General features: G+C 42.0%; 2 protein-coding genes across 4 annotated transcripts; one reads left to right on the forward strand and one right to left on the reverse strand.

The window, feature by feature from the left end:
* Positions 1 to 999: 999 nt before the first annotated feature.
* LOC147200295 (uncharacterized) lies at positions 1,000 to 2,714 on the forward strand. Of its 2 annotated transcripts, none has more exons than XM_086120299.1 (3): positions 1,000 to 1,228; positions 1,411 to 1,507; positions 1,898 to 2,714. In XM_086120299.1, exons 1-3 carry the CDS (start codon positions 1,093 to 1,095, stop codon positions 2,211 to 2,213), a joined length of 549 nt encoding a protein of 182 aa, XP_085976425.1. In that variant the 5' UTR covers positions 1,000 to 1,092; the 3' UTR covers positions 2,214 to 2,714. The 2 variants fall into 2 exon arrangements, with proteins under 2 accessions (XP_085976425.1, XP_085976426.1); XM_086120300.1 differs by having other exon boundaries at positions 1,000 to 1,192.
* Positions 2,715 to 3,669: 955 nt separating this feature from the next.
* Positions 3,670 to 17,436, reverse strand: xpnpep1 (X-prolyl aminopeptidase (aminopeptidase P) 1, soluble). 2 transcript variants are annotated; one of them, XM_086120710.1, is made up of 20 exons: positions 17,315 to 17,436; positions 14,730 to 14,854; positions 14,311 to 14,374; positions 13,962 to 14,066; positions 12,787 to 12,879; positions 11,924 to 12,067; positions 11,294 to 11,389; positions 10,303 to 10,384; positions 9,864 to 10,074; positions 8,720 to 8,809; positions 8,574 to 8,624; positions 7,807 to 7,865; positions 6,414 to 6,491; positions 6,250 to 6,321; positions 6,123 to 6,183; positions 5,937 to 6,006; positions 4,447 to 4,620; positions 4,286 to 4,362; positions 4,083 to 4,181; positions 3,670 to 3,926 (listed from the first exon to the last, which is right to left on the reverse strand). In XM_086120710.1, the coding sequence occupies exons 2-20, from the start codon at positions 14,844 to 14,846 to the stop codon at positions 3,807 to 3,809; spliced, it is 1,863 nt and encodes a 620-aa protein (XP_085976836.1). In that variant the 5' UTR covers positions 14,847 to 14,854; positions 17,315 to 17,436; the 3' UTR covers positions 3,670 to 3,806. The 2 variants fall into 2 exon arrangements, with proteins under 2 accessions (XP_085976836.1, XP_085976835.1); XM_086120709.1 differs by lacking the exon at positions 17,315 to 17,436 and adding an exon at positions 15,011 to 15,042.
* Between the last annotated feature and the right edge of the window lie 3,337 nt (positions 17,437 to 20,773).

Consider the following 20,773-nt stretch of genomic DNA (forward strand, 5'->3'; position numbering starts at 1 on the left):
CGCCAGTCAATTCTAAGACAAAACAACTATTAGAAATTTGAAAATTAGCAAAAATTATTTTGAATAATGTTCAATTCAAAAAGTGAAACTGATATTGACTATTAAGATTCATTAAAAACACAGCAAAATACAGTAATTTTCAGAAGGTGAATTCCAACTGAATTTCAAAATTTTTTTGCTTCGTGTGCAATGTTCAAATATTTTGAGATGCTGTAGTTGGGATTTTCTTTAGCTACAACCCATAACTATCCAAACTATAAAAAGTAGAGCCATCAAATATTTCACTTTCTGTGATGAATTGAAGTTTGAAATGATGCAGTGAAATATGATGCAGTTTTCCATGAATTTGAGAAGTAGCTGAATACACAACACACAAACACACAGGAGGGTAAACGTACTGCCTCCACTACAGTTTATCTTTTCAAACAGACTACTCTTTTAAAAGATGCTCAACTAATTATAGAATAAACGGCATTGTGGTGCAGGATGTAATGAAGCATAAGGAAGGGAGAATGCTGCCTTTGTTTTTCATTGGACTGATTTGTCTCTTGCAACTTTTTGGGAAGCAAATATCTGCAGAGGCCTGTTCGGGTTCCTCTCTTAAAGGAACTCTTTCATATTGGCTCAGAGCCTACATAATATGTCCTGGAAAGTGCGTTATTACAGCTCCAGCTGCTATGAAAGGCGTATTATATTGGATCAAGTCGACGGGGACATATTGATGCAAGAAAATACTTGTTTCCCCTGATTTATTGACTTATGTGACCGCAAGCATGTCAAAGTGGAAACATGACAAAAGTGAGAACGCTGCCATCCTTTTCGGTCTTCCTCGTTAACGCAAACCGTTCGAAAGAGTGCAACTTTCTCCCTTCATCGTCCCCCCCGAAACAAAGCCCTCGAGCCGAATAATGAGCAGTCAACACGAAGGGGGGACCAGAGAGAGGGAGAACGAGGGTTGAAATGAGGGTGACAAAAAAGAGTGGGCGTCTCCTTGGCGACCGAGCCAAGCCATTTGAATCGCTTGGCCCGAGCTGTGATTGAATCCAATGGCAAAAGCTTGAAGCTCAGCTTTGCTCCTTTGCGAGCAACAACATGAGCGGCGCGCAAGAGGAGCCAGCGATGACGGCTCACAGCCTTCATCTGAACGCAACTTTGGACCTGCACGATGAAGAGATGAAAACGGCGCTTTTTGGTCTGTTCTCCTCTTTTTTTGATCACGTAGACCAGGGTTCGTCAACCTTTTTTTTCCCACTACTTCTTCCCTACTGATCAATGTGAAAAGCTACGAATTTGATACCACATCTGAAAGAACAAATTTGCTCAAAGTACTTTTATTTTTATTTTATTTTCTGAAGCCACTGATCATGCTAATGATTCCTCACGCTAATCGATAACATTTCTCCGTCCCAGAAGTCAAAGTTTTTGACTTAGTCATCATTGCCGTGGCCTTGTGCATCCTCTTCATCACGGCTGTCTACTGCATCAGTGTGTGCTACAACCGCAGCAGGTGATGCACATACATACATCACAGTGCATGTGGGCCACCGTTAGCTTTCCGCAATGCCATAACAATCATATATGCAACCAGAATGTCACTCAGAAAAGCGCAGACCTCCGCCAAGGCTGAACTGTTGACAACAGTGAATGAAAAATGATAGAACATAGTTGAGTCTGTTTGTTAGATCGTGACACATCCTATGATGCCCCGATGTCTCAAACTGTGAACAAGTCATTTATGTGCATATTTATCCAGATCCCCACAAAAATTGAATGTGTTCCTTCTTAGCTCAAACACCACTCCATAAAATATTGAGGACCGAATGAGCGACTGCAGTTTCATTTTTTTGTTGATTTTAGCACACAAGATTCCATGATTACCAGTGACCTCTTTTTCCAGACAATCAAAGAGAGCCCAAGTGTATGAGAGTGCAGTGACCCAGGTTGAGCCGGAGGACCCTGTTGCAGTCAGGGCGGTGAAGAGGTCAACTAGTTTCATCAACCCGCTGGCCTTCTTTCAGAGATCAGGGACAGCTAAAGACAACTCCAGAATCTATTACATCTATAGTAACCCACTGCCTGTTGGAGCCAAGGAGGATGAAGAGGGTACAGCCGAGGAAGTCACACTACCACCACTTCTGTCCATTGAGGAGTACGCACGGGACCCTCACAGTGGAGTCATCCTGGAGCCACCGATTTTTTACATGCAGCTTTAGGGGATGGGATGACGCCGCATTACATTCTTACACGTGTGAAATCTAAATCTAGAGTCAAATTTACAATTGTACTTGTCTCAGTGATAAACATGACAGCCGCGAAAACACGCTGGTATTTTTGAGTCGCTGGAACGTTTTTGCAATCCCGTAATGACTTCATCAACAGCCGAGACGATGATGGATTTAGAACTCAAGTCTATAAACCTTAATGAAGGAAGTTTGAAACGTGTGGCTCTTACGAATGACGCAGCTTGGAAACTATACATTGATGCAGTTTTGGAGCTGGTCCAACACGAGTCAAAGGTCAGGACGTGCTGTTTGAGTTTCAGTTTTTCATTCCCAACATAAAACTGGATCTTTGAAAGTACACGTGCAGTAAGATAATTACCGGTATTAGGAAATATGTGAAGTATATTGTCTGTAGTCTACATTTACGTGAGACACTGATTTGGTTGTACATATGGTGAATGTGAATAAAATTATAGCATGTGTTATGCATTACCATTTGTCTCAGTACTGTATAATCAAAAATGGTTTTATAGCATGTTGGATGAGACAATGCATATCCTGTGGTGGAAGTATAGAGGTCATCAGATATACTACCTGGATACTGTACATCTCAGTAAATTATATCGACACCAGCAGCAGCCAGCCACATAAAACATGTCTGCACAACCTATTGAGATTCGAAGAGCTGCGGGAAAAAAAGAAGAGGTTTTAATTTAACGTTATGTTCACTATTGTTAGTGTATTAGTGTTTTGCAGTTTCGTAGAAGTGCACAAGATGATGCTGAGAACTTTTCCTTTTATCTTGCTGTGGTGTGTGCAGATTATTACGTCACGGTAGTCATCTATTCCTTTTCGACACCGCTTACTGTCATTGCAGTCATGGGTAAGACAAAACCAATCCCGGCGAACTTTGGGTGAGAGGCGGGGCCAGTTGCGGATCGCATGCAGACAAACCACCAGTCACACTAACATTCACACAGAGGGACAATTTAGTCTTAGAAAGATAACATGCATGTTTTTAGAATGAGGGAGGAAGTATCTGGAGAAAACTCACACAAAGGCGGAACATGCAAACCCCTCACTCTCAGTACTGTGAGGCGGATTTCCTGAACACTCCTTCAGTGCACCTCAGAGTAAGCTAAACAAATTAAAAATGTTTTTTTTCACAGCATACCTAAAAGGAGCACTTCTGCACAGCATGTTGTGATGCACAATCCATGTACTGTATGTTTTTTTTTTAAACTAACACCATACCTGTATTCCAAATTTACCAAGACAGAAGTGATGGTCAAGCTAACCTATAGCTTGTGATAAGCTGGTCATTTGACAGTTAAGCCTTTCATGCACCAATAATGACAAGATATAACCTGATAACATGATAAGCTGTCCACTGTAGTAACCGCTGTCCCTCAAAGTGTTCCACTATGCAAGACAATTAAAACATCAATTGATTTTCACTGATCTTTAATAAAACTCTTGATAGGATGTCATGTTAAAAAAGAAGCAACATGAAGATGAGACACGTACAAACAAGGATCACTGCACAGCACTGGATGGCACAGTACACTCGGCCAGGGTGGTCCCTCACACGATGGGTTGGGTCTCACGTGCGAGCCACTCCCGCGCCTCCTTTCTGCCTTGACGCTCCAGCTCCGCCCCCACCACCTCGCGGCACATCCTGTGGTACTCGTTCACCCAGTCCCGCTGTCAAACACACAGACACGCAAACACACTTTTAGCTCCTGTGGTACACGTCACAATGACTCCTTTGTCAAATAAGAAATATTCGACTTGTGAAACATAAATTGCTCGGCTCTAAGAAGTATTGAAATGGTGTTGGACATGGTGGGTGATGTTTACCTCCTTCTGGGTGAGCAGCTCCGTGTTCATCATCTTGACTTGGATAGGAACCAGAGTCAAGGGCTCAAACGTCAAGCTACCTCTATTTCTGTAATTGTACTGGAGGAAACCAAAGAGAGTGTCATAGTTGAAATAACAACTGAATAATACTGTACCCGTACAAATGGTTGAAGAACCTGCTTTCCTTCAGTTTAAAGTCTTACTTTGGGCTTAGCTGGTACAACAAGAACCACATTTTCAAGTCGGATGCCAAAGGCTCCATCTTCATAATACCCTGGTTCTACAAGTTAGAAATTAAAAACGATATCAGAAAGAAGTAGGTGTCACTGATTTGTAGTATCAGTCGTAGTGTATCAATGCATACCATCGCTGACAATCATGCCGGCCTCAAGAGGTTCATCAGCGAATGTCTTGTAGCTTATGCCGCAGGGCCCCTCATGAACATTAAGAAAGCAGCCAACGCCGTGACCTGTACCGTGCAGGTAGTCTAGGCCTGACTCCCACAGGGCGGCTCGCGCAAATGAGTCCAACAGGTGGCCTGGACAGGGAGAAAGAAGTTTATAGTCCAGCAGTCACATGTTCTTTGAGCCTCGGTTATTGTCCTCACATATTCATCCATTTTGTATACCGCGGATGCTCACGAGGCTCATGGTTAAGCTGGAATCTATCGCAGCTGACTTTTGCACGCGATGCTGGATAAATACCGTGGACCAGTCAATACTCAATCCACAGGCGGCACACTCACATTTACTCCTATGTCATCTTTACTTATTCAAATGAATGGAAATGCCATTCATTAATAGTATTATATTTTCTGTCTACATGTGTTGATCCGGCGGCCCGGTAGTCCAGTGGTTAGCACGTCGGCTTCACAGTGCAGAGGTACCGGGTTCGATTCCAGCTCCGGCCTCCCTGTGTGGAGTTTGCATGTTCTCCCCGGGCCTGCGTGGGTTTCTCCGGGTGCTCCGGTTTCCTCCCACATTCCAAAAACATGCATGTCAGGCTGATTGGACGCTCTAAATTGTCCCTAGGTGTGAGTGTGGGCGTGGATGGTTGTTCGTCTCTGTGTGCCCTGCGATTGGCTGGCAACTGATTCAGGGTGTCCCCCGCCTACTGCCCGGAGACGGCTGGGATAGGCTCCAGCACCCCCCGCGACCCTAGTGAGGATCAAGCGGTTCGGAAAATGGATGGATGGATGGATGTGTTGATCCACCATATGTGTTCAAATATCCATTGTTGAAAGGCGGTAAAAACGTGACTGTGGATGTGAACTGTTTGCAATGGGAATTTCCATTTTTTTGTTCTCATTTAGCTAGTGGGGGCCTGAAGGCAACATTTTAAATCTACTGTACATTTAGTTTGACGGTAAATTTCAACTGTGAGTGGCATTACAGTTTTCTTCCAAAGGCTCAAGCACATTTTCTGTATCTACTGTACTGGCTATTTGTACTTCTCTTGAAAAAAGCAAATAAGCCTTTCTTCACTCTTCAGTCCTTTGTAAAAATTTTATTTTTGTGTCAAACAATTAGCACAAGCCATCGTATTAGTCAGTACACAATGCACCAAATGCATACTGATGGGAGGAATGAAAAAGACATCCATTTTTTTGGCTTTCTCTGTGCGCAAAGTAGGCTATGTCAGTTTGAGCTCATACTTTTGTCATTGTTCTTTAAACACAGAGAGATCCAAATGTCAAGTATTTTTGTTCAAGATGTTTACAGTATTTAATGTAAACATCAAAACAAACACAAAACGGAGCTTTTCCATGCAAACCCACAACTCCAAAAAAAAAAAAGACAATCACAGAATGGGAATGAACTGCTTTGTGCTTGCAAACTAATGTTAAAGTGGTACCTTTGGTTCCATTGGGGAAAACCGCAGCGCTGACGGCGATGTGTCCCTTTAGCACATAAGTAAAGCATTCCTTGAAGAATACAAAGAAACGGCGTCATTTCAGGCGGAACGCCAAGAAACTGCTAAAATTATAGTATTGTTCAAGCTAAAATTAGGTTCTGGCATGTCAAGTACTGTTGAATGCACCTTTTCATATGCAGATGGGGTTCCAAAGTGCATGGTGCGGGTGACGTCTGTGGTTCCATCACTGCCAAAAAGCAGACAAGTCAAACCACATGCCAATTAAGTTGTTGTGTGTGAACAATTAGTTTACATGTACTGGGCTCCAGAATCGATGAGGTAAACTTCGTTGACGGTGAGCGTTCTGTTGGTCTCAGGCAGAGGCCTACAGAGAAAAGAGAGGTCAGTTCTATTACAAACACACCTTGACCAAAACAATAGAAAAACAAACCCAAATGCATCTGTGGCTTTTCTGACCTGTAATGAATGATTGCTGCGTTGGGCCCAACACTGGAAATTGTAGGAAAACTAAGACCGACGAAATGTTTCTGTTGACTGCGAAAGATAAATCAGAATTGTAATTAGGTTTTTTTTTTTGTGGTGCTTCGATTAATTCATTGAATCCATCCATTTCTAATTAGGGTCGCCGCAAAGCTGGAGCTGAGATTCAAACCGAGAACTTCTGGACTGTGAGGCAGACGTGCTAAGCAATAAGCAACTCCCAAGACCACAATATTTTACATGTAGGCTATATGTATACCAAAAAGAAAAAAAGTTGAATATTTAAGCCATCTTGATGGACCCTCTTATCCAGAAGCCTCAAATAGACCTTAGCAGGGAGGCTGAGGAGTGTGATCCACCTGTAGTTGGAACACACACTCCAGTCCCCCCTTCTTACAGTTTTTTTTCCCTGATGGCTGAAGCACATCTTTTTGCCACGATTCGTTATTTTTGCAAAACGCTTTTGCTTTCTCTGTGCACAAGGTAGGCTATGTCAAGTTGAAGTCATACTGTTGTCACCGTTCCATACACACAAAAGCATTTTAATTCAAGATGTTTACATTATGGACGGCACAGTGCTCTACTAGGTAGCATGACCGCCTCACAGTGCAGAGTTGTAGGGTTTGAGTTCAGCTTTGGGGTTTGCATGTTCTCCCCATGCCTGTGTGGGTATTGTTCGGGTGCTCTGGTTTCCTCCCACATTCCAAAAACATGCCCGGCAGATTAATGGAACACTCAAAATTGTCCCTTAAGTGTGAATATGAGCACAGATAGTTGTTTGTCTCTGGGTGCCCTGTAATTGGCTGGCAACCAGTTCAGGGTGTACGCCGCCGAGTGCTCAAAGAGAGCTCGGATAGGTTGCAGCACACCCGTGACCCTCATGAGGATAAGCGGACCAGAAAATTGATGGATGGATTGATGAAAAGGTTAACAAGTCCATGACATCCATCAAGAAAGTTACCTTTCCAAAAAGGTAGCTTCAATCAAAATGTTCAATACGTATTTAAGTTCAACATTTAATGCCACACTAACTTTCATCCAATCTGGTTTTAATTTGTGTTGCTTATGCAGGGTCTGATTACAACTGTGGCCTCGGGCTGAATACTTTTGAACCTTTGTTTTGTTTGGGTTTTTTTTAAATTTAAATTAAGCACCATGTCCCAGCAATAAAAGTACTGTATTAAATTGTGCATAGATCCGTTCAGGTTTAAGCGGTACAAAGAATGGGCGGATGGATGGATAGATGGATTTTATTTTTATCCTGTAGAGGGAGCTGTAACCCCGGGAGAGCCTTTCGTGAGACTGTTTTGGGAAGTAAGACATGACCTTGAATGAAGTTTGGAAACACTCAAGAAAAGCCATCCATCACCTGCGTAGTTCCTCAGCCTTGTCAGCAGCTGAGATTTCTGTTACAGTGCCTTTTGGAATCTACAAAACGATTAAGAGGACAAAATAACAGCAAGTTCAATCAAAAGTATGTGCTTCCCCGGGGCATAAAACAGTGAAGGGAGTACTTAACATGAGCATGGATTATATTTCACTTCAACCAGAATATAACTAACTTGGCAAGGTTAGAAATCTAGGGCCAAATCCACAAAGAACTCTTGTGCAAGATTTATGACCCAATTCTAAAAGGACGCGCGCACAATTACACTACTTGATTGCTGTCGTTAGTCCGAGGAAACACAAAGAATTGTCAGAATTACTCATAGCAAAGATGAAAGCAATTACGTCCTAAAAGTGGTGCTGAACTAATAGCTCCAAGTGGAGTCGAGGCCTTTTCAAAAGTCTTAGAAGTAGTCAGAAGCAGTCACGTGAGTGAACCATAACACAATAAATGAAAAATCCGAATGAAGTTGTTCATTGTCATTTCAGTTTTTATATATTAGAAAATGAAAAAAGCCAAATAAGGTGATTAAATGGTACTGATTAGTGCCAAGAATGTGCCGGTTTACATTTTTGATGTGAATAACGAAACCACGCAGAACAAAATTGCCAGGATGACCAAAATGAAGGGAGCTAATGCAGGCGGGTAAAATGGGCAACGGGCTGAGGGTCAGCCTTGAGTTGAGAATTCTGTCTGAATGCAGCCCCAGATATTTTACGTAATGCAGACAAACATAACACTCTACCTACCTCTTTTTCCAACCAAGCAAAGAGGTCACAAAGAGCGACTGCATCCTTGATCTGCCAGGAAGACGACAGAACGTTTATCCGTCCATCCATTATGATACACGAATAAAGTCTGAGATGGGGTTTATGAAAACGTTAAGCAATCTTACATGGGCTGTTTTCATGCCTTTAATCTCTGTCGTGTTCTTCACCGCTTTGGCCAGGCAGAGGGGGGTATAGGGGATGGTAGACCTGTGTGCCTGTGTACACACAGCAAAAAGAAACGGTCACTGTTTGAAAAGAATGACCAAAAATAGGGGCAAATACGGATCCAAAGAAGGGTGGAGGCAGATAAGACACTGCCAAAGAGCCATAAGCATGATTAGGATTGTGGTTGCAGTTTGCAGCGGCGCAGAGCTTCAAAATAAAAGCTCTTATTCGTTTTGGTTGCCTGTTGTTATTTCTTCTTTTTTTGAACTTCACCCTTTGCTCAATGCATGACTTTATTTATGAGTTAATGACCTTACACGTGGCATGGCAAAATATTCACATTACGATGCAGTGCAGTTCGACATCACTATAAAGTACAAGCACAATAATTAACATCAAAACTCTATCGTGCTCCTGCACAACATCTCAAGCCGATGTTTTAGAAAACCCTTCAGAATCTATCCTGAATGGTATCTGACACGACAAAATTCTTCTATAAATGTACTGACTGCAAATAACACTTGATATTGTTTGCACACAATCATCAAGCTATATTTTCAAATAAATAATTTAGAGCAGGCACTGTTTTATGTCCGGGTGTTGTTAAATGGAATACTTTCTGGACAATGACCATGTCAAATTGATTTTGCAAAGGCAGACGTTTTACAACAACTTTGACTCTCTCGTCACCAAAGACATTAATGAAAAGATGCATTGTTTGAATTCACCCCCCCCCCATGCCCCCTGTCCCCCAAAACACCTTTTACAAGATTATGCCAAGAAAATTAGGAGACAGTGAGTGTATGTTCCCTGAAACGGAGATCTCTGAGAATGTGTTTGTTCTCACACTTAATAAAGCTCATTAAGAGAGAATGATTGTAATCTGAGCCAACACCACAAAACAAAACGAGCCTTTTAACAGCTGTAATGTGAAAGTCTTTTTTGTTTGATGCCACACAAAAACTTGATGCAAACTAATATGCATCTTTTTTTTGTGTCCTCGGCTACGGAAAGAAAAAAAATACATACAGTATAGTCTATCTTTAAAAAGTAGACAGTCATCCCGTCTCCCTTTCTGCACCTACAATTTAAGCATCCTCTCACCTGTGGGATGACCTGCGTGAGAGCGCAACTGGCCTTGTCACAGATCCACACTTTGTCCTTGTGGACAAGCGCAGTGCAGATGGCCTGCAGCTCGGCGAAGACCGATTCGTATGGGAACGTCTGAATGTGAAGCTCGGGCTTGCTGGGCGTGTCCAGCTGCAGATGCTCTCTCAAAGCCGGGTCGGCTAGACGCTTGATGTCCACAAAAAGTCTGCGGAAAGATTCAGGTAATAATGTAAATCGTTTTTTCACACACCTGCACACCCTATAACCTTCTGTCTCACATGAATGTGCCACAGCACATTGTTTTATGAATCACGGCAGTAACAAACACACCAAGTGAATGAACTCCAAAGAAAGAATGATGGCCTGTCTTCTTTTTCCACAAGAAAAGAAAGCTTTGCGGTAAATTCAATGAATGAATGCAATGTATTCCAACCGTATTGTGTCGATCCCCACAATGGTATACGCAAAGAAGACAGGGTTATACTCAATGTCTGCGCCACGGAGGTTGAAAAGCCCTAGACAGAAGAGGAAAACCACCATAAACGTCACAATTATTGGCATTTATAATGATGAATTATCCAAAAAGTAAAATGTTTGTATGCTATTTTCTGTATGGTCATTCAGTGGTCTGTTTCAGCGAAACTCTTCTATGAAATATATGTGCATCGCAGTGGATTAAAATATGATTGACATTTTTCATTTATTTCACTAATTCAATTCAAAAAATAAAACTCATTCAATAAATTAATGAAGCACGGGCAAAACTTCCTACCTAGTTTAATTGTTTCTTATGTGACTTGTAATGCTTGAGATGGTGAATTTGCTGGAAGCTATCATCATTAGTGTATATTATACTGTACGTGATATACAAGTTCATAATTTGAATCGAACTGCTGAAATAATTTTTTTCTCCAATACTGAAATCTACGATATGCACCTATAAATTGTATTATTATTATTATTATTATTATTATTATTTTATCAGTAATCCTCTGCAGATGCCTGAGCAATTCCCCCTTCGACCCAAATGTCTATTTAGTCCAAATACAAGCTGATGACAATCACAATCACTGTAATTAACATAAATTCAGCAAGAAGGCAATCAGAACCAAGAGCTCTTCAGGCGCGGTCAACACGGCGCTCAAATAGACATGGAGTGGTACGCCCGTGCATCCCGGGGTCCTTGGATCGTGATCATGTATCAAAGCTGACTTAGGCAAGAGACGTGACACTGCTGTACACACGTCTTTTGTGGTTTCAAAATATGGTTATGGCAAGTGGATATTATTTTTCTTCGCAATAAAACGCAAGCAGAGTTGTTTTTAGTCACGGTCCCGTATTTGTATTTTTTTTCCATTTACCTGAAGGTGCATACGACTTTTTTTTGCTGTTGTTAAAGTCATTCACATGACATCAATACTTACATGCTATTTCGTCCAGAGCCGTGGCAATGAACCAGGACATTTTTCGTTCTGTCATCTTTGCACGGAGCGCTGTGATCTTGTCTTGCCACGACATACCTAAAAGAGTAGATAATGTCAATCGTGTAATCACACGGTCTTCATCTCATCTATCGGTAATCACTTACTGCAAATCTTATTCGTCTGAATCCAAGAAAGAGCACAACAACACAACAAAATCATGGCTGACAATGTGAAATTAAAAGGTCAGACAAAGGTATACAGTAGTGTTGCCCGCAGAGTCGCGATATATTACTTGCAAATTCCAGATTTCCTTTTTGAAGCTATCTGTTATTTGCTAAAAAAACTGAACTATTTGCTGTTTTTCTTCTGTGCGCTCAAGATGGGTTTATTATAGTTTGGGAATTTAAATGATAGATAGTTTTAATTTCGTTTTGAGTGTTGCGTCTTTTCGTACCGTTCACTCTCTATACAAAATATTGGGGTTTTTTTCTTTGAGGAGCAATTTTACGAATCAATGACTTCATTGTGAACATGTAGTCATTCTCCAGCCATGGACTTTCGCTATTCACGCAAGGGCTCGGTCCTTATTCCCCGCAAATGGAGGGAGAAGAGTGTATTAATTGTACAGACCCGTGTAGTCCGATCCCAAAGTGCGAAGCTGCGTGCTGGGTCTTTGTGGACGGTCAGCCCACACCACATCGATGAGGTTTTCCTGCACTGCTATGAGAGAGTGGCCCGCACTGTTCAGTGCCTTGGACATGGCTTTCCACTGGTCTGACATGGAATGCAGACAGGAAGAAAAAGAACACATTTATCAAATACAGATAGTTTAAAAGGTAAAAATTCTATAACAGTCAAAAGGGAAGGGAAGTCAAGTCCTCATTGAATAGCATGACAAAGTGTATTACCGGTAATGTTTTTGATTGCTACGATTGGATATTTAAATTAGGACTATTTGTTTAAGAGCGTTACTTCCGGGGTACTTCAGCAAAGCACCATCGGGTGACTTCTTTATGTGCTATTCTAGGTGTGTGGCCATTAGTCTGTACCAAAAGCACCATGTGAATTTGCAACTATTGGTCAACTGGTTAGCACGTCAGCCTCACAGTGCAGAGTTTGATTCCGGCTGCGTCCTTCCTGTGTAAAGTTTGCATGTTCTCCCTGTACCTGTGTGGGTTTTCTTCGGGTACTCCCACATTCCAAAACCATGCGTGACAGGTTACTGGAACGCTATAAATTATCCCTAGGTGTGAGGGTGAGCGCGGATGGTTGTTCGTCTATGTGTGCCCTGCGATTGGCTGGCAACCAGTTCAGGATGTGCCCCGCCTACTGCCCGAAGACAGCTGGGGATAGTCTCCAGCATGGCCCGAGACCCTTGTGAGGATAAGCGGATCAGAAAATAGTTGGTTTGATGGATGTTGCTGGTATGATGATAAGCGTTCACGTTGCTATGCATTGTGTTTCTTGAAATGAGAAATTCAACTCCAAAACACCTGCAGCAATGATCCATGGGTCGACCCCCACTTTTGAGTTCTCTGGCAGGACACTTATCAACCAGTCCTCCTGAGAGGGTGTCTCCTTCAGTCCTGTATGGCAATTAAAAACAAACCAAAAAACAAAAACATTATTTGGATTTATTCTGATATCATGCTTTTTATGCTATTGTCATGATCTGTCTGTTTTTGTTTTGAGGTCCAGCTGAGCGGTGGGCGTTTTTCCTTCAGCTGCACACCTGTCATGCATCGCAATCAAGCCACGAGATGAGGACCAACAACTGACTGTTGGATAATTCGCCTTGCTCCAGCCATTACTTGTGTGCTGTGTTCCTGATCTTGCTCCATTTTTGCTCTCGGTTTTCTAGGAGTAGTCCCTTTGGTTTTGGTGGGTTATTCTCAGTTTGTACTTTTTATGAACTGGTTCGCTCGTCCTTTTGACACAAGCTATTTCCTCTTGTATTTTTCCATGCCTTTTGCAAGCGCCTTTTGCTTCTCTCGTTTTATCAAGGTGTGGTTACCAGCGTTTTTTTCTTTGTACTTTGTCGGCTTTGCGACACTTTTTCTGGAAATCAATATTTGTTGTGTACATATTATGTGACTGCGTTTTTACAGTCCACTTCTGTCCGGCATCTGACAGCTATTAGCTGTTGAATTTAAAAAAAAATAAATTACGGTAATATTTTATTATTTCTATGGTTTATTTTTATGTTGGAGGGAGGGGGGTAAATGTAAACGCCACAGTACTGTTGAAATGTTGCTTACACTTTTTGCAGGGAAAATTATACCACTGAATGTTAAAAGATGAAAAGGAAAAGGTTAAACTCCTTTAAATTCAATCTGAAGTGTTTGTTGCACTTAAAATGTTTGCAATTAGTTGTTGTTTATTTGTCTATTATAGGCATGATTTACAACTGAAATCCTGGCAAGAAACAGCAGGAATCTTCACCTACACTGTCCAGTACCAAGGTAATCATTTCAGTTGATAAATTGTCGAAAGACACTATTTCATTTAGATTCGTATCATTTCATGAAACAATATAGTCCTTGAATCATATCGGTCACCGCAAATCTTGGTACAAATCATTTCACTCCTAATATAGGGAGTGAATAAATGCAGTCAGTCCAAATGATGTGCAACTTTTCTTTGGCAAGCAAACGAGGTTGTAAATTACCCATCTTCATGAGGGTCCAGTTGTTGTCCATCTGCTGGGTGGCCTGAAGGAAATAACGCCCATCGGTCCACATGGCGGCATACTGCTCCGTGACGATGGCTGTACCTGTACATCACAACGCCCACTCATGACTGAAAATCTACAACCTCAGACTCAATGTTGCCACTACAGCAGTGGTTCTCAAACACCAAGTACCACCTCAAAAAAGTACCAAGTACCAACAACCAACAACCAACATTAAAAAACTGTAGAAATTGAGGCAGTTGTTTTAAATCAAAAAAGTAGGTTTCCACAGACAAAGTGCATGTTCATGCAAGGCACATTTAAAAACACCATCAAGAACACATACCTGCTGAGCCGTTGAAACCACAGATAAACTCCCGCCTGCAGTCACATGGTGCAATGTATTCACTCTTAAAGACACAGAGACAATACAAACATAATACATGAGTAGATCACATCATTAACTCATTCAGTACCAGCCAATTCTGGACCAAGTCTGAAAAGACGTTTAAAAACGTCTTTGGGAGTGAATGAGTTAATAATCGGAGCAAAGTGGTCCTCAGCCTGTGTGCCACCTTTGCCCATTTGTCCTACTCGCATCGTGACTCGTACAAGGAGAAGGGAAGGTTAGAAGAAAGAATTCATTTTAAAAGATCAGACAAGCAGAAAATGGGTGCACAATCACCCAAGCATCAGTACTGTGAGTTAATACGTCCAGTATCTAGTTAAGCTGACATAACCTGTTAAGGGGTAAAAATAATTTACCTGATGGGCATCACCAGAAGGGATAATGTAAGCTTGAAGAGGCTCTGAAACATATTTACAATTCTTCATCACCTGGCGGAGTTGTCTGAGCAGCTCTCCTGTGATCTTTGGAGACATGTTTCTGTCTGAATAATGGCAAAAAAAAAAAATACTTCATTCAGCTGAAAGAGCGCAACAAATCATTCACAACAAACAACTGTGGATGTTCGCAAAGCACACGAGCAAAAATAATCAATCTCAATGATTTAGTCTTCATTTAAAACCTCATGCAGTGACATTACCAGACATTTGGGAAGACTTCAGACGACCCGAGGACTGACTCACTCGAACTGGCTGTCTATTAACGTGGAGCTCACAGATCACATCTTGATCTTTACCCCCGTAACATGCTGATTCAGCAACAGGTGTCTTGGAAGTGGTAAAAGTAGTACACAGACTGGATATTTCATTGGGTACCTCCACCACAATCTTATTTGATCCGGTATAATAATTCCGTTTTCATACAATGGGCAATTTTATCCCCCCCCCCACCTCCACCCCACCTGCAATTTAAACATATCTGGCGGGAGTTTGCATGCTTGTCCATTTGTGGGGTTTCTCCAGGTACTTCAGTTAGAAATGTGAGTGTGAATGCTTGTTGGAGTCCCCATGTCATGTGACTGATTGCTGACCAGTCTAGAGTGGAGCCGGCCTCTCACCAAAAGTCAACTAAGATAAGCTCCACTTACCAGTGACCACAATGAGCGTTACAGTATATGAATAAAGACGGATTGTATTGTGTTCGGCCTTTGGAGTTATGTACTGCCCTGTACTTACTGGACCTGTAGGTATGTCCAATATCCTGCTTTTCTAATGTAGGTGTTCAAGTTAGTGCCAGCACCTCTTACAGTGATGTCGGGCAAACTCCATCCAACAATACTATACAATACAATAATAAATATACCCTCCTCAAAACTCGCTTGTAATTTTGGCATTCGACTCAGCATGACTTAGATTTGTTCTTGGTTTTACTGTTCGGTGCTTTCTACCGTCTTTATTACCGATTTGTTTTACTGTTTGTTGTATATGTTAAATTGCTCCATGTACAGCACTTTGTATGCAGCAATGGCTGTTTGAAAGTGCTCTATAAATACAGTTGAGTTGAGTTGATAGTCTCACATACCGTAAATATTAGGGGGGTTGCATCTCTCCACAAAAGAAAAATTGATGCATTTTTCGATTTGGTTTGACTCAGTGGGACTATAATTCACTTCGTTATAGTACGGCACAGGTCGACAGGTGTGATGCAATGATTATTTTATCGCCAATTAAAATACATTTGAATTATCTTGTCCGTAAAATGTGCCATTTCTTTCTAAGATACAGCCAATAAAAGACAATCCGATATGTATCAATATCTTTCAAAAACTTTGGTCACCCCTAGCTTCGTTCTTTTAATGGTCTTTTTCATAACATTCCTTTTTTTCCACTGGGAATCATATTCTTGCAAAAGAGGAAAAAAAGTAGTGCTGCTAGATTCCTTCCATGCATCCGTCTTTTATACGACTTATTTTCATTAGGGCCACAGGTGAGCTGGAGCTGATGCCAGCTAAGATTTAAATAATCAAGATTTTGGAGATAATCAGTAATCTGCGAGGTTTAAAAATAAAATAACCGGTCACCTATCCGATGACAAATCCATCTAATCTATTTAAACAACTTGATTTATTTCCTGTACACTCAACCTTGTGTTTGCTGATTTGGCATATTTTATAGATCCAGTCAATGGCATCATTGATCGAATGGAAAACTATGACATTATTAGTATTTTTGCGTGTTTCCGGTACTGTAATAACCTTGTACAGCGTAGGCTGGGATGATTACACCATTACACCTAATGAACACACGTACATGCACATGTACATCACGAATTATGCAATCAATATAAACAGCATTTTATGGATACAATGATCGCAATGAAAATAAAAGTGGTCCTAACGTTGCGACCGTGGACAGAAAGAAAGTGTTGAATGTTGTGTAACAAAGTAGATCAATTGCTCGGTCCCAAAAACGAAAGCTCGTTCAATGCGGAAAAGCTGACAAATGTCGCCCAATCACGCTTTAGGATCCTTCATCGATGAGCGTTACCATTGGTTGACAGCTCCGCATGCGATCGACGTTCGTTAAGTTGACAATACGTATCTTTTGGAAGAGCTCACCCTTTTTGCGTCCTTGCGCGCTACTACTAACACGCTCAGTTGCTTTACGTGTTCTGAAAATGAAATGAAATTTGGAGGGGTGAGTGAGTTCCCAGGCCACGAGTACAACAACAACAACAACAACATCATTCAATTGAATGTGGTCCACAGAAGAACATCATCTGGATGTTTTCAACTCCCAGCACGGAGCACCTAAGGTTCGCTCTTGGTTTTCATAGCGAACAAACGCGTGAGTTCAAATAAAATACGGGAGATGAGCAAACGTGTCGTTCATTCGAAAGCAGACCGCATCTGCCATATGACTCGATGTGGGCCACCATCCGAACTCCTGATCCGCTTTCCGGTTAAATAACCCCACATGCAGTACGTAAAATAATGAATACCCACCCGGTATTTTTGCCTTGTGAACGTGGTTCTCGCGTTTAAGGAAAAAAACCCAAATGTCAACAACAAATCTTTAAGGGTTTGGTTTACTAACAGAAGGCAGCCATATCACTCGTGACGTCATCTACCATGTGACTGAAGTTTGTTCCAGTAGCGGCGTAGAGATCTGCCTCGTCTCCTTTTTGTTTTTGTCTTCATTCATAAACCTGCTTTTAAGATTTATTCTTACAAACTTTGTATATTACGATGCTATGTGCTCTGCATTACTGCTACTAATAATACTAATAGCACTAAAGCGCCTCACGTTAGTTTCAAATTCACGTACTGATGACGCAGAATCAGGAGCAAGTGGGGGTTCAGTATTTTGTTCAAGGACTCTTCCACATGCTCACAAGGGCCAGGAGATGAAACCACTCCTCCTCTTGCCGGTATTTAAGGAATTGGGCTCTGGAGGAGTCATGTTTGCGTCAAGAAGTGACACGTGGGACCATGCTTCGAACGTTATGGCTACCTACCTTTCAAAGCATTCCATTCAGGGGCGGTTCTGGATCAATTTCACTGAGGGGGCCGGGCTGGGGCCAGGGGTTTTGATGGGGGGGGGGGGGGCACATTCAACCCAGGGCTAAAAAGACAGATTCGAAATCTTATTTGACTTTTTATTTCTTCAGACTTTGAAATTGTAGTCATAACATTACAGTGATGAGAAAAAAACAGTATTAGGAGGGCTAAAATGTCTGCAAGCGTAACAATACGTCAGTTGAGAATATTCAAGCCAGGGGATGATATGGTACCAGCCTGCCGGGGACAAAAATTGCAAATACACTGAAGCTAGATGTTTTGCATGCATATAATTATCCAAATTTTAAAAGACAATGTCTTATATATTGATCCTGTTAAATAAAAATTAAAATAAAAAGGGAGACTAAAAAAGTTACACACGCACACGCAAACACGCGCGCACACACACAAACACGCGCGCACACACACGCACACACACACACACGCGCGCGCACACGTAAATAGCACTCGTGTCGTGGTAATTTCCTTCTCTGCGGACTGCTTCTCATTTTCCCGCTCATTTTTAAATGGCGCAGCGCACTAAAGGGTCCGACTAGAATGTTAAATCACGCACTTTGGTTCCACCTTTCGCGTCGGCGACTCGGCACGACTGCGTAATCTGCGCTCGGAGGGGGGGGGCCAGAATCGGTGCTACAGGGGCACTGGCCCCCGTTGCCCCCCCCCCCCCCCCCCCCAGAACCGCCACTGATTCCATTCACTCTGTTTCACAAGTTTTTGATAGGATGAAAATACAATATACTATTTGGAATAAATTGTTACAATTCATTTGAACATACAGTATATAATTTACATTTGACGATATTTTTAATCAGTATTGTATCTTTTTCTCAAGAGCTTTATTTTTGAGAAGCTCAAGAAAATGCAATGCGGCAGTTGCTTAAAGTGTACTTCTGAGGGCCCATTGCCATGTATTGGTGGCAATAATGGAGTTCAGTATTTTGTTCAAGGACTCTTCCACATGCTCAGAAGGGCCAGGAGATGAAACCCACATCTTCTGGGTTAGCAGCGATCGTTCTACCACTAAACCATGGAGCCAATAATAATAATAACTGATTAAGAAAAAATGATTTTATAAAATTTTGAGAAAAATCTCAAGTACAGGTAACAGCAAATAAAAGATACAAGGAACAAATCAATAAAGACGGTTGACAGATAAAATCAGCCACAGAAAGCTTTTTTAAAAAATGAAGATTGTGAGTTTTCTAAACGCATCCACTGTTTGTGGACCCCTGAGGTGGTCAGCGAGGGTGTTCCACAGATGGAAAGCAGGCAGCCTTGAAGCCCTGTCAGCCATGGTCAGTACAGGTTTTGGGTATCAGTCTTTCCAGTGTTGGTAGGTTTGGGCTATACATGTGGTCCTTTCATTGAAGGGACGAGACTACTTCCATGCAATGACTTCATCTATAGTCTCTGCAGCCATCCATCCATTTTCTGAACAGCTTTATCCTCACAAGGGTCACGGGGTATGCTGGAGCTTATCCCAGCCATCTTCGGGCAGTAGATGGGGGACACCCTGAACCGGTTGCCAGCCAATCGCTGGGCACACAGAGATGAAAAACTATCCGCACTCACATACACACCTAGGGACCACCAGGCCACCCTCTCAGCTGGTCCAGAATGCCGCTGCTCGCCTCTTGACTGGTACTCGTAAGAGGGAGCACATAACTCCTACTCTGGCATCCCTTCACTGGCTCCCCATACATTTTAGAGTTATTTTCAAGATCCGCTTATTTGTTTTCAAATCTCTAAATAACCTCGCGCCACCTTACCTCTCTGAGCTCATCCACCCCTACACACCTGCCCGGCGCCTCGGGTCTGCGGACCAGACATTATTAGTAGTACTAAGAACTAAACTGAGGCTCAGAGGGGATCGAGCCTTTTCTGTTGCTGGCCCCTCTCTCTGGAATGACCTCCCACTGAACATTCGGCAAGCCTCCTCGCTGCCCATCTTCAAAACCCTCCTCAAAACTCACTTGTATTCTGTGGCATTTGACTCAGCATTACTTAGATTTGTTCTTGGTTTTACTGTTTGGTGCTTTCTACCGTCTTTATTACCGATTTATTTTACTGTTTATTGTATATGTTAAATTGCTCCATGTACAGCATTTTGTATGCAGCGATGGCTGTTTGAAAGTGCTCTATAAATACGGTTGACTTGACTCTCTGCAGCCAGTGTTGAGCAAGTAGCGTTGTTCCAAAAGACTTTGTATTCTGCAGCAGCCCCTGTATATATAGCTTTTACTCTTGGTCTTGATAGTAACCACACATCAGTACAAGAAACCAGGTTAAATGTGTGTGACACACGTCTCTGATGTGGTGACAAAGTAATCAACATCATCCTCACCGCCACGGTTTTTCAAAATACTATTCATGTGCATGAAAGGCACCTCATCCTTATCTTCCCACAGGCTGGAAATCTTTGAAGGCTATGATGACATTGGAATGATGGTCTGCTGTCTTTGAAGTGGTTTCGGGGCATGCTCTTGTCAAGCTCAATCACTATTAGTATAAATTTGCATGACGCCGCTGGAAACATCTTTATGACAGGGCTGCTTTCCTTCATTCTATGATAGGTGGAGCTATTCAATCTGCAGTCATGCCAAGATAGTTCTTGTGTGCAGTTTTTTTTTTATCATTAGCAGTGACCTGCACTTTCTTCAAAACTCTTTTGAACTTGGCAATCATTTTGACGTACGCTGCTATTGAGAAAATATGTTTCTCTATTATGCAACCACTCCTCCTCTTGCCGGTATTTGAAGAATTGGGCTCTGGAGGAGTCTCGTTTGCATCAAGAAGTGACACGTGGGACCATGCTTCGAACGTTATGGCTACTGTACCTTTCAAAGCATTCCATTCACTCAGTTTTTGATAGGATGAAAAATA

Source organism: Hippocampus guttulatus, chromosome 9, assembly GCF_054856545.1.
Source record: "Hippocampus guttulatus isolate MCC_2025c chromosome 9, RoL_Hgut_1.0, whole genome shotgun sequence".
In the NCBI taxonomy this organism is placed as follows: domain Eukaryota; kingdom Metazoa; phylum Chordata; class Actinopteri; order Syngnathiformes; family Syngnathidae; genus Hippocampus; species Hippocampus guttulatus.